Source organism: Kogia breviceps, chromosome 12 (genome assembly GCF_026419965.1).
Source record: "Kogia breviceps isolate mKogBre1 chromosome 12, mKogBre1 haplotype 1, whole genome shotgun sequence".
Lineage (NCBI taxonomy): Eukaryota > Metazoa > Chordata > Mammalia > Artiodactyla > Physeteridae > Kogia > Kogia breviceps.
Window position 1 is genome coordinate 10369996 of NC_081321.1, and position 14460 is coordinate 10384455.

At 33.8% G+C, this 14460-nt stretch overlaps 1 protein-coding gene across 5 annotated transcripts in view; it reads left to right on the plus strand.

Moving 5' to 3' along the window:
- The window catches only part of ATF7IP (activating transcription factor 7 interacting protein), a 126465-nt gene that overhangs the window by 34973 nt on the left and 77032 nt on the right, over positions 1 to 14460 (plus strand). The window contains exon 1 of one of the 5 annotated variants that reach the window (XM_067008757.1): positions 3808 to 3861. The exons of the other annotated variants lie outside the window; for them this stretch is intronic. Coding sequence (XP_066864858.1) covers positions 3836 to 3861 — 26 coding nt within the window. The 5' untranslated portion in view covers positions 3808 to 3835. Of the gene's footprint in view, positions 1 to 3807; positions 3862 to 14460 lie in introns of those variants that run through there. 5 annotated transcript variants of the gene reach the window in all.

The following is a 14460-nucleotide window of genomic DNA, read 5'->3' on the forward strand; positions in this document are numbered from 1 at the left end:
AGGGTTATGAGCAGAAGTGCAATTGAAATTGAGATTGGTAAGAAAGGCATACTCTTTTTTTCATCCCATTTAAATTTGAGTTATTCTTTATGCAGAGTCAGTGTTTAGAAATCTGGCTCATAAAACTTGGGTGTACTAACCCTATCAGGAAGACAGTAAGGGCTCTGTAGAGGTCTTATTTGTAATCACACATCTGATAGCCTTTTTTTGATTATTAGGATTAAATAGTCTATATTGGAGAGATGGCAGTTAATGGAAAATAGAGTACTTCTCCTAAGTTTCATGGTCATTCATGTAGAAAGATTACCACACATAGTATTACTGCCTATATTTTTTTTCCCACATTTATGTTAAAATCTACATGTTGTAACACTTAAATTTTGGCTATATTTTTATACTTTTAATCACATTGTTTTTTTAGTGTCTTAAAAATTGTCCTATAATAGTGACCATGTAGGCATTTGAGAAATGCATGAGTACACCAAGCTATCTTAGCCATTTCTCAGTAGAGCAGTGGATTTTAGAGTGGAATTTATTAAAATTGTATTTAAGAATCAAAATATAAGTATTCTCTCAGGTATTCTAATTTGTTTTCCATTTATTCCAGATGGAAAAGTTTAGACCTAAATATTTTAAATGATTTGCCTAACCCAAATCTCTCCAATCTGTGTTTTTTCTGCATTATTCTCTTACTGATACAGATCTAACAGCTCTTTTTTTTTTTTTTTGCACTTATGTTTCATCAGTTTATTTGACGTTTAATTGTATTCTGTAATTTAAATTAGAAACATACAACTGAATTCAGTAATAAGCACAACTAATATGAACAGATTTAGATGAGAGTAGAACATGAGATCTCAGTATGCTTGTGGTTATCAATTGTATGTTCATAGAATGGATGGAAAACATCAGCTCATATGGTCTGATGGTTAAGAGGAGAGAGGCTAAGAGAGTTTCCAAAGTATAGTGTTTTTTGGTCGGATCTGCAGATTTTTTTAGGTTCTGAAAGAGGAAACAAAGTGATAATCCTTGGTTTTGGGTAAAGGAACTCTGTATTTTCTTAAAATACATCACAAACTTTTGATAGTAGCTTCTGATAGCCCACCCTATATTAACTCAGCTTTTTAGGAATATTTGCCTGAAGCAAGTAGATTATATTCTCATGCATTGTTCGCCAGAAAGATTTCAGACTGGGAATGTAATTTTTCTTTTTTTGCTCCCTGGAGGGGTGCTGGTCCATTCTGAGTTGTATGCCCAGGAGAGATCTTGTTATCAAAAGCATAACTTTTTTTTCCTTAAATTCTAACTGAAGAAAGATACAGATTTGCAGATAAGATCAGCTCAAAAAGCTGTGGTAAATAGAATTTTAGTTAGAGCTGCAAAGGGGTAACATACTAGCAATATTGCTTTGCTACAGAAGAGAAAACTTATAGGTACAAAGAAGAATTTGAGTTTCCTCTGGGATATGAAAGAAGATTAGGTTTCGTCTTTCAGTTTAGTTATATTTGTTATTAAAGTTAGACTTCTCTACCCATAGGCTAGGGCCACAGAACATCTGGTTCTCAGCTGACATTTTAAATTCCTGTGGGTTGTTGGAGGGGAGGGTCTACAGATGGGGAAGAGAATGGAGGGATGGAGGGTGATGTTTCTGGAACATATCTAAACTTGTCCAGGGCATTTTAGTTGCTATACTAATTTTTAACACTAAGGTTCCAATGATTATTTAGTCCCCCTAAAATTCCTGTTGGTGTGTGATAAAATGTTTACTTTGAATAATATTCTGCAAACCTCATGCTTTTTCTGTTCTCTTGAAATGAAACTGGCTAGTGTAAGTAAAACTAAAAAGTATTATAACTGCTTTAAATAATACCTAAGAAAATATGAAGTGCTGAGATGTATATCTAAAGGGATATTTGACTTACATATCTGGAAATATAAAATACTTTTTCCCACTTTTTGTGTCTTGTTATCAAATTTTGACCCATTTGTTATATTCTCCCCCACTAATTGTAACTTATAGGTTAATTCATACTGCTTTCCTTTGTGATGAGGATCATAGTTTATTAGTTTATTTGTTCAGATAAATAAACAAGATCTATGTGCATATAATATTTAAGTTATCTTAAAGATGTGAATAGAGTTGTAGTTAGATCTGTATATCCAAGTCACATGTGAATACAACGTTAAGAAAAGTGAAGACAATAAGCTGTTACTTTTCATTCAGACCAGTGTTTAAAATAATAGTATTTATGTTTTTAAAGGCATGGTTAAACTTAATTTTAAAATCTAGCTATCCTTAAATGTCTAGATTAAAAGGATATACTACTCAATAGATTGCTCATTTGATGTTTGTTCATCCTTCACAGGAGCTCTATTTGTTACTTAAAACTGTTCTGCGTTCTTGTATGTTTTAGAGACATTGTTTCTAAGCTTTATTAAAATAAGTCCTTTACATGTAATTTTCATGATGAACTTTTTAAGGCTTTCCAGTATCAAATATATGAATTCATTTTTTGACCAAAGAAAACATTTTAAAGTTAATTTACCACATCACTAAAACATACCGATGGAGGGTTTGTTGTAAGAAATGTATAGAACATGAGATTTGATAAATAGCATTTGTTTTAATATGGTTTGATTGTCTAACCAGCCTTTCATTTCAGCAGCTGTAATTTAAATTTTTGAAGTTAAAAAGGTTTTTTTCCTTTCTTTTTCCTTTTGTCTTTACTTTCTTTTTATTTATTTATTTTTAAATTTGTTCATTCCTCAGTAGCCCATAATCTTCATAGTTATTACATTAGACTGCACATTGTTTGCCATCTTTAGGAATTAAAATTTCTCCAAAGTAAATTTGTTATGTACAAGGAAACATGCATACTAAACATAATTAGGTTGGAAAGTTAGAATGATGAAAAACATTCTTTTATTTGGGTGACAGAATAAGAAAAGTCAAGTGTTGTCAACTTTAATATTATCCCACATTAGACAAAATTGAAAAACCAAAGATAGCAGTATTTTACAGATTACATATTTACATGTTTAACTTTTACTTGACATATACAATAAGATGGTTTGTTTTCCTCACTGACAGGAATTGTTTTAGTTTGATTGAGGAAACAATTATTGAATGTCTACCATGTGGAAGACACTACTATATGTTGGAACAAGTTTGTGTCAAAAATAAATAAGGCATAATCCCCACCCTAATTAGAGATCTGCTTTGATAAATTATTTAATCTTTGTATTTTTAATACAGAGTAAATAGTCTTTTACCCTTAAGTAAGATTCTCAAATGATTGCAGGGGAAAAGTGTTAGAAAAAAATGCAGTGGTGTTCAGATTTGAGAGATTTTTTAGAGGTTTAGAGATGAAAGAACTATGATTAAAGTGCTTAATTTTTCTCCTGAAAAAAGAACACTTATATATGTACATGCACACACATATGTATATAAGTAAAATAATATGGATAATGGCATGTAACTTGAAAGTGGCCCATTAATTTAGCTTAGCATTCATTTTTCTTTAATTGCCACTTGGTAAGAAAAAGTTGCAAGTTTAATATTCTAGATGATGAAGTGCAAGGTACCTCTTTTTTCCCCAAGAAAGTAAAGTGTTTTTGCTGGTGGTTTTGCTCTTATAGTCACATCTATTCTGGGATTCATACTAGCATATTGTTTCTATTTTTAGGCTGTTGCCAGGCAGATTAAAAATTTCTCCCCTTATGATTGCCCAATTTCTAGCTTTCTGATTGGTTACATGAACCTGCTTTCTTTAGCCAACCACAGTGACTATGCAAATTGTATTTCAGTTTCTGTTGCAGTGAGAGAACTGATAAGATGGCTGCAGGGTTTTTTCCTTTGGGGTATGTTTATTATTTTAAAGGATTTTCATCATTATGTAGTAATAAGCAAAAGTAGATTTCTTTCAAAACGGTATTTTAGTTTTTGAAATGTAAAATCAACTATCTAAACAAGTTTTATGAGCCTTGAAAAATATCTCTCATGTCATATTAGATTAATTTTAATGGTGCTATGTATTGCACCCTGTCAGAGGCAGCATTTTGTGTAAGTAGGCATATGTTACTTTTTGTTAGTAAATAAGCATTCTGACTCCTCAAAGGAAGGTTGACCTCTGTATGTAAACCTACTGTATTTGAACATGCCAGCATGTTAGTTTGCAATTCTGTCAGAAATATTCTAGATTACTACCTTTGCTTTATAAAGAATAATTTAAGTTTTTTCGCTTAAGAATTATTTTTGATTTTAGTTGTATGTATATAGCCTATTATTCTTTTAGTCAGTATTTACTAAGTGTATACTATATGCCAGACACTGTGTAGATCATAAATATTATTCCAGGTTACTTACTTTATTTTTTGTTCTTTTGTTAAATGACCTCTGAAGTACGTCATAATGATACCAGCATATTTTAAGATGTTTTCTGACAATGAAGCTTGGGCACTTAAAATGTATTAATCTTATACTAAATACATGATGAGATGTGCCAAAGTGTTTCATTAAACATAGCTATTTCAGTCAATTTATACTAATTATTTCTTTTTTTTAAAAATTGAAGTATAGTTGACTTACAGTTTTATATATTTCAGGTATAAAACATATGATTCTGTATTATTATATGTTGTACACCAAAGTTATTACAATATTATTGACTATATTCTCTGTGCTGTGACATTACTTCCCTGTGACTTATTTATTTTATAACTTGTAGTTTGTACCTCTTGATCCCTTTCACCTGTTTCACCCATCCCCCCATTACCTCCCCTAATAATTAGTTCTAGAAAGATACATGTAAAGTACTGGTAAATACAGTGGCAAGACACTTCATATTGAATAAAAACAGTATTGATAAAATGTGACAAAGCTTTATGTAACTCCAGAAAGTTCAGTAAGTATACCTCATTTATAAATATTATCATTAATTACATGTAAGGCCTTTTGGTTATAGTGCCAGTTTATAATACAAGGGAATGCTCCTGCTTCACTTAAGACTTCCTAGTCCTTTTGGTAAAGATGGTTAATTGCATTTGCCGTATGTAGAAGACTTTATTCATATATGTACCTGGAGTGCTCAGTACTGTTTTTGTTGATAAAATTTGTTTTGTTTTTTTATCTTACATGAGTATCTCATGCCCATTATTACCATCCTGTGAGATAAACATATCATAGAATTATGTCGCATTTAGGAAAGGGAAAAAAAGTAATTGGCTTATTTAAGATGAACACATGGAGAACAAGATTGCTGTTATTTCCTGTATATTGCCTTTTATCACTAGTATAATTGTACGTATACTTGTTGGCCTAGAAATGTAAATTCCCTAAAATAGGAACCGGTACTCAGTTCTTTTGGTATAGTTGTTTTGTCCATCTTGAAAGTGTGACTCAGTAAAAGTCATAGGTTAAAAATAAATGAAAAAATACTCGACTCTAGTTTTGCTATTTAAAAAAAAAAAAAGGTTTACTGAGATGTAATTCACATACCATACAATTCACCCGTTTAAAGTACATAACTCAGTGGTTTTTGAAATATTCACACAGTTGTGCAATCATCACCACGATTAATTTTAGAACATTTTTATTACATAATAAAGAAATCCTGTACGCTTTAGCAGCCATTCCTCATTTTTTCCCCAGCCCTCAACCCTAGCCAAGGCTTTGCCTTGAATCAGTAGATCAGTTTCAAGAGTAGTGACATGTTAATATTAAGACTTTTGATTCAAGAGGTTAAGTTATCTTTCTGTTTATTTAGGTCTTCTTTAATTTCTTCAATGTTTTGTAGTTTTTTAGAGTATTAAGTTTTGTACTTTTTATTAAATTTATTATTTTTGATGCTATTGTAAATGGAATTGTTTTCTTAATTTCATTCTTAAATTGTTCATTGCAAGTATATACAAATACAACAGATTTTTTAATATCTTGATCTTATATCTTGCAACCTTCTAGACTCATTTACTGGTTCTAATACAGTTTTTAGTGGATTCCTTAGGATTTTCTATGTACAGGATTTTATCATCTGCAAGTTGAAGTAGCTTCACTCTTGTTTTCAAGGTGCATGACCTTTATTTCGTTTTCTTGCCTAATTGTCCTGGCTAGAACCTCTAGTCAGTGCCAAATAGAAGCAGTAACAGCAGACATTTTGTCTTGTTTTTGATCTTAGGGTGAAAGCTTTCTGTCTTTCACTATCAAGTATGATGTTAGCTGTGGGTTTTTCTTAGATGCTCTGTATCAGATTGAGGAAACTGTCTCTGGTTTGTTGAGTGAGTTCTGTTGTTATTTGCTTGGATGACTTAATGAAAAGTTACTTTTAAAAAGATACTTGAGGGGCTTCCCTGGTGGCGCAGTGGTTGAGAATCTGCCTGCCGATGCAGGGGACACGGGTTCGTGCCCTGGTCCGGGAAGATCCCACATGCCGCAGAGCGGCTGGGCCCGTGAGCCATGGCCGCTGAGCCTGCGCATCCGGAGCCTGTGCTCCGCAATGGGAGAGGCCACAACAGTGAGAGGCCCGCATACCGGAAAAAAAAAAAAGATACTTGAATGTTTAAGAACCTCTTGGTAATACTGTTGGAGCTAATATATGAACCAGTCTGCAGGGTGGTGAAATTGAGTGTGTACTGTCAGAACTCATTTACTGTGTGGATAGGCCTTAGCAATTATAGTAAATGACTCTTCCATTTTCAAAGAGATAGAGAAGAAAATTGTGGCAAATACAGTATAGTTTATCGCTTAGCATTTTGAATGCTAGAACACTCCCTTTATTTTGGTTGCAAAATTTAAAGGATGAAATGCATAAGAAAGGTTCATATGCAATGAAGACAACTCCATGCTGAAATTGGGTGTCTGTTGACCTTACTAAGTTAATTATTATCTGTGTAATGGAATGAATGATAGCAGCATGGTTATTGATGTATTAATTCAGATATAAAGTTGAATTTGTATAACTTGTCAAATAAATGGGAAAAGACTATGCCTTGGTTTAGGGCCTGACATATAATTACCCCTTGATAAGTGTCAGTTCCTTTTATCCCTTTAAGGTGTATTGTTTCATTAATGAAAGGGGGAATTTATAATATAGAAAAAGTATAAGGTATGCCTGGGAATAATAAACATCGAATTCAAGATTCTGCTTATCTTTGTGTTAAGGAGTTGGGGATGGGGAAGGAGGAGCATGCTATCTGGTAGTGTTATACAGAGGGCTTTGTTTTTAATTTATCTGGATAATGGGTACGTATATGTTCATTATATCAGACTTTATATCTTGCATGTTCACTGTATTTCATAATGAAAAATTAATTATAAAAGAGCATCAATATAGCTAGACATTAGTAAAATAATACAAAATTTGAGCTAGAATCAAACTTAGCAACCATCTGGTCTAACCTTAGTTTTACAGTTGAGCGACGTGAAATCTAGAGAGTCTGGGTCATTTATCCTATGACAACTGTTATGGTAATGCTGGAACATGGAGTAGATTCAGTTTTGTTAGTTTAGAAATCTTTATTGTGCTAAGCTTTTATAATTATGTATTTTTGAGGTGTGGTAGATTATATAGTTCACTGTTATTCTTGTTCTGGTAAGATTATATATCCCTGCCTTTTGCCATGTGACATGAAGTCTTTCCCCGTGAGAGCTTTTTTCTTCTCTACCCTCTTAATGTCTGACTTGGCTTTAGGCAATGGAATGTGAGTGAAAGTAGTGCATACTATGTCTAAGAAAAAGCTTTAAAACCATTGTATACTGTATGGTTCTGTCATTGTGGATTTTCTCTCTGTTACAAGACCTGGAATTGCAGGGGGTGGGGGAATAGTGGCTGCTTCTTCAGCCTATGACTTAGAATGAAGAAGAATCTTAGCTATTAGCCAATAAAAATTTTTTTTTCATACTGCATTATCACCTAGTGAAAGCTGACTGACACATAAAGTAAGCTCTCCGTTCTTTCTCCTTAGGTTGGGTCAATAAGAAAAGTAAAAGGTATTTCCTGGCATTTAAAGGATTTACATCTTTCAACTTGTCCTAAATCATTCTGGGTGTGTTTGGGTTTTTTTTTTTTTTTTTTTTGCTGTACGCGGGCCTCTCACTGTTGTGGCCTCTCCCGTTGCGGAGCGCAGGCTCCGGACGCACAGGCTCAGCGGCCATGGCTCACGCACGGGCCCAGCCGCTCCGCGGCACGTGGGATCCTCCCGGACCGGGCCACGAACCCGCGTCCCCTGCGTCGGCAGGTGAACTCTCAACCACTGTGCCACCTGGGAAGGGAAGCCCATTCTGGGTGTTTTAATTCACCCAGGTAAAGTGTGAAAAATTTTGGACAAGTGGTTCTTAAATTCCTGAGGAATCATCTGGCTTTCTGTAACTTTACTCATTGCTGATGGAATTTGGTGAGTGGGATAAGCTAGTGGGTAGGGCTCTGATGGATAACTGGCTAATTTTCTAAGGAGGTGTAATTTGGTAAGTGTGTTCTAAAATTGCATTTGTTGGATCAGGTCAATTAATTTGACTTTGCCTATGTAACAGAATGATCTCCAGAATGCACTTGAAGAAGTGATTTTAAGGTATCTTGTATTTTTTTCATGTACACTATCTTAGAATTTCTCAAAAGATCAATATCAGTGAATGCAACAAGTTAGACTGTAGTGACCATTCTGGTTTGATGTGCATAACCAATATTGATTTGCTCCTGTTTGGTCCAAGGAATTGTTGGTAAAGCAAACTCCCTGTTTCCGAGGGGATATTCCATTACATATTTTTATATAATTAGCTTGATGACAGGCAGAGGGGTTATTTCTTGTGTCAAATATTATGAACATTCAATACTTTACTGAATTTGTGAGTATTAGGTGAGGAACAGATTTCACCAATTAATGTTTTTTAAAGTGTGGTTAGGGTAGCTCTTGACAGTGTTTTTATGCATGTGAGAGAAGAACCATAGCATAGTAGAAATGAAGAGCTGTGAACTGTAAGGGACTCTGGATCCTCAAGTAAATATTGCCAGTGCTTTGTGAGTGGCTGGGAGAGAGAAGTTTGGAAACAAGATGAAAATCTTTGTGGGATTTTTAACAGAAGTAGTGATTTCGTTTTACTATAGTTTTAGAAAAATAATTATTGACAGAGATGACAAGATATCCAGTATTTAAGAGAAAAATTTAGCAAGTCTGTATACTAAATTTGAGCAGATAAGTATCAAGAGGATGAACCCCTGCACTAGCAGTTTCACCAGAGTCTTCATTAATGGGCAGTAATCAGTACACACATTATTAACATTTACTGTGCAACACACTGATTATTCTTTATGGTTTTATTGCCAGAAATATTGCAGAATTCTCAAGTAAAATTTAGGAGTGCAAAGTAAAATCACACAGTTCTCAACTGACAATGGGATTCTTAAAGAACTCAGTAGCAGAGCCTCTACAGAGGCTAGGAATCCTCAGCATAAATTGATTCTTTAGGAGTAAGCCATTATTAGTCAAGCCTATTGACTAATATTTATTTAAACCATTTAACAAACTCAGATCTGAATAAAAGTTATTTTCAGCATCCCATTATTCAGAATAATGTTATACTCATGTCAGTTAACAGCATGAATTTAATTGGAGTAACTGTGTGTCAAAGATAGAAGTGTCAAGTCCACTTAAGTAGCTTTGCTTAACATTTTGCAAATTTTTGCTAAAGTTTTACTTTTAAATATACTTCATCAAGTATCAATACTTTGAATTAACATAGTGTTTATGTGTGTGCGCGCAGTTTTGACCCAACAGTCCTGGTACTTACTATTGTTTTGTTAGTTAAGGCAGTTCTTGGAAAGCAGTAGTATAGATCCTTGTTTATTTACTCAGAAAAACCCGACCATAGACCTGTTATTGAAGCAAAGAATCTGGGGGTATATTACGAATATGTGTCAATTTCATCGTTCACCTTTAATTTCACACCGTTTGGATTTTTGGTAGAGCACTTGCCCTCATCTGCTTCCCTTGTTGCCGGGCAAGTTACTTGATGCTGATGTCTGATTGGTTTAGGCAAACTACGGCTTTGAGCCAATCAGACAGTGAATTTCAGTTCTCTCACAGGACTGAAGCATTCAAGCAGCTGCTGATTTATTTTTCCTATGGGGAGATTATATAAACTAAGAGTATGGCTGCAGCAAGCTCCCTCTTGGGTGTGTTTGAAAAATTACAGGGTTTATCTGTAATTGAAGGAGAAAAAAAATGAGGTTTATTTTAAAAATTGTTTATTACTAAGAAAATTTTATAGGTAGTAAATTTGAGAAAAAAATATTCTGATGACAGATTTCCTATTTTTATTTTATAATTTTACATTTAAAGGACTGTAGGATGATGTAATATAGGAAAAATTTCCCTTCAGTTTACATGAGTATTTACTATGTAATATACACATTTGCTTTATTTCTTCAAAAGGGGAGAGCTCATAACCTTTTTGTAACCTGCTGCAAAGGGCAGTTAAGGAGAAAAGAATGTAGTAATTGTACTTACAACACTTAATACAGGTTATCAAGAATCACATTTTAATTTCATTAGATGAATCAAACTAAATTAAATCAGTTCAGTGCAGTAGACAACAAAACACTTTATAATGCTATCCATAGTAAACCTTTGGGTCCAGAACACAATTAATTTTTGGAATTGGAAATCTGTAACAATAGAGGTAGGTGGGTATGAAAATAATCTTTTTAGTTGTTTGGATTTAAGGTTTTGCTGGATTTTTAGTATAAATGTTTTATAAACATTAAGGACTATGGAATTTTAAAAAGAAATTTACATTTGAATTTTGCAGATTCTAACCCATTGTGTAGAAAAGTATGTTCTTGTTATGCATTGTCCATGTTTGACTCATTCCCCAGGTAGGGAATGGATTTATATTTCTGGAAACATACTTTAAATGAAAATAAATAAGATTTATACCTTTTATCTCATTTTAATTTATTTATATGGTATATTTAATGTATATTTATGGACTTAGAATTCTTTGCAGTTATGTTCTAGATTACTTTTATCAGACAAAGAACCTCACTGAAGTGTTGTGAATCCAGGTTTTAACTATGTTTTTCTGACCTTATTGTCTGTCTCCTGTTGCTGGGCAGGAATCAGAATGCTGGCTACTGATTGGCTGAGTTTGTGACCAGCTCTTGAATAGCCACTTAAATTGTTGAGCTTTTTGAGCAGGCAGATTGTAGGCTGAGACATTGCAGCTTTTGGTAATACTTCCCTTTGTTGTTTCATAGCTATAATCTCTTTGCTAGAAAGAAGAGTGTGAAGGGAGTGGGTGGAGGGGGATGAAGCAGAGAAGAAAATAATGGTTTCACTTAAAGAAGAAGAGGCTCATTGGGCTTTACTTAAAAATAATTTACACAAATTTCAAAAAAAAAATTCCAAGCCATAGAGACTTATTTGCAGGTAACACACCCTTCTTGGTTATTTAAATATAAATTCCTTAAGTAAAGGTAAAATCCTTGTTAATGCTGTAGAAAAAAATTTTTTTTTATACTGATAGTATTTCCCTAGAGTTCTTGAATCTGAATATATAGAGTAAGGACCTAAAAACACTTTTTTCTTACTGTCTTTCTCATGAAAAAATGTTTTCAGGAGAAAGTAGTTCATCACGTTTTACACATTTACTTCTAGATATGGCAGACATTTTCTGCTGTAAAATATAAATGCTTTTTCCTGTGAAAATAAATTACATTCTTGTGAGAGCTTCATGATTCTAGTGTTGCCACCTAAAAAAGTAGTTTTTCTTTTGTCAAATAGTTTTGTGAATGGCATCTCAGTTCCAGATGATAGTATTTAAAATGATCTTTAGAAATGTTTTATTCCGGTAATACAGTCATGGAGACTGTTTTCAGGTAAACACACCCTTCTCTAATGTGTGTCTTTCTTAAATATACATTGTTCATGCAAAATAGATTTTTAAAAACTTAACTGCTGATTGGTTTTCATAGATATGGCTGAACTAGTTTGAACTGGTTGTTCATGCTGCGGTTGTTCATGCTACTTCCTTATTGCTTTGTCTGTTATTCATTATGCTTAGAACCCATAAAAAAATCTTGTAAATGGCTGTAGTGTGCACCCTTGTGGGTATAGATGGTAGTTATTCTGTAATTCTTTGTATAGGTAGTCCTTTAGTGTACTGAATTGAATGGCAGTTTTGTTGATAAAACCAGCTTGCTTCGATAACATTTATTTTTATTAAATGTTACTTGGTGGTGGCTATTAACATTGAACGTGATGTTTGCTTGTTGGATTTTCTAATTCATATACAAAATCCCAGAAGTATTTAAGAGAAATTTGTTTCAGATTCTCTAGTTTATGCCTAAAACCATTCTGAATATACATAGACAATTATGATAATAACATTTATTGAGTGCTTACTACCTTCTAGGTGCTTAATGTATAGAATCTCATTTAATCATTATTACAACCTCTGTGTCAGGTACTGATATTCCCTTTTTAAGGTGGCTGAAACTAAACATTGAAATGCTAGGTAACTTGCCCTCTGTCACATAGTATATCGGAGAGCTAGAATTCAAATCCATGTTTCTGTTTGCAGAGTTCATGTTCGTAATGGGATTACTAAAAATTATGAAAATATACTTTTTTTAAAAAAAGAGGAATGTTTGCTTTTAATGCAACTGGCAATAACTGCCACTTATGCATAATAGTTGAGAAATGTGGCTGTTATGAGGTCAAAGTCCAAAAGAATTGCAGTTCAGTATTTGAAAATATTTAAAGGGTAACCATACTCCTTGTACTGTAAATTTAATCCTTTTGTATGTTTGGAGTCAGCAAGGAAAAGTGACTACAAAATTTGCATTGTATCTTTGCAGAAAATTTTTCAGTTAGTGTGAATTTTGAATGGATGGTAGGTGGGAAAAATTTTGAAGTTTAAATTTTAGCTGCAGTTAATAACCCTTAAAATAGTGCCTATGATAATTTTGCATTGACGTTGCTTCTCAATTTTCAGGTAATTTCTGTAAATAGTTTCACTCAGCTCCATAATTTAAATTAAAAACCTAGAAAGACCAAGAAATATAAGTAATTGGCTTAAAGTAAGAGAATGAATGCAGATTTTATACCACAGTCTAGAAGTACTGTGACAAAATGGTTGGTTCTCAGGCTTTATTGGCCTCCAGCAAATAGGCTGGGCCATAGTTTTATGCCTTTCAGGTAGAGGAACAGTGGAACACCAAGAACAAACCTGTAATTGACCAGGTTGGGTTTGTTATTTGTTGCAGTGACAGAGAATGTTCACCATGGGGAAACAGCGAGGCATATCAGTAGGAGGATGTTAGAAAAAAAACCTGGTAAAGGATTCAGTTATAGTATAGTTGGGTTTTGGTGGGGGGTGGGGGTGGGGGGTGGTTTGAGGCAGTAGAGCCTTACTCTGTATTAGGTGCTATCAGAAAGCAGGGGCAATTCTATGCTTGTGTATCTCAGTAACTGTTATCTATAGGGAGGACAAACTACAGCGAGGATAAAGCTACAATTGATAAAAAAAAAGTGTAGCTATCACTTATTTAGTCAGAGAGGGAGATGTTTAGTATTTTAGGGGATGCTGGGTTGCACAGTGACGTTGTCTAATTTGAATGGTGAGGTCGTTTTATGTCCAACATGATTTAGCTGTAAGCATCAAACCAGTTTATAACAACACTGAGCTTTGAGCCTTAGATAAGTTCCCAGACTTACGAGGCTGCTTTTTTCCCTTCTCCAACCAAAGCAAGTATATCCTAACATCATTCCTACTGGTAATGGTGATGTTAAGTGAATATCCAATATAAAAATTATATTCTTTATTCCATATATCTTAGTCCTTAAAGGATGTTTGTTTTATTTCACTATAGACTGGCAACATTGTCTTTCTCTAGGACCAAATCTTTTGTTTGCCTTACTGCACTGACCAGATGTTAACACAGAAACAATGATAGAGAATATCCTTATCTTAGTTCTGATCTTATTTTACCATTAAGTATGATATCTGCAGTTTTCTTTGTAGATAATCTTTATTAGATTCGAGTTGTTTCCTTCTGTTAGATTTCTGAGAGTTTAATTATGAGTCAGTGTTGAATTTTGTCAAATGAATGAATATTCTATGTCTGTTGAGATGATCTGTTGTTTATTTTCATCCTCTATTCTGTTTATGTGGTAAATCACACTGCTTGAAAAAAATTTTTTTTCTTAAATAACAGAAATGTATTGTCTTACATTTCTGGAAGTTAGAAGTCTGAAATCAAGGTGTTGACAGGGCCATGCCCCCACTGAGGAAGCTAAGGAAGGGTCTGTTCTACACCTCTCTCCCAGCTGTGGCTTGTGGCTGACTCACTCCATTTTTCACACAGCGTTCTCCCGTGTATGTGTGTGTGTGTGTGTGTGTGTGTGTGTGTGTGTGTGTGTCCGTGTCCAGATTTTCCCCTTTTTATAAGGCCACTGATCATATAGAAT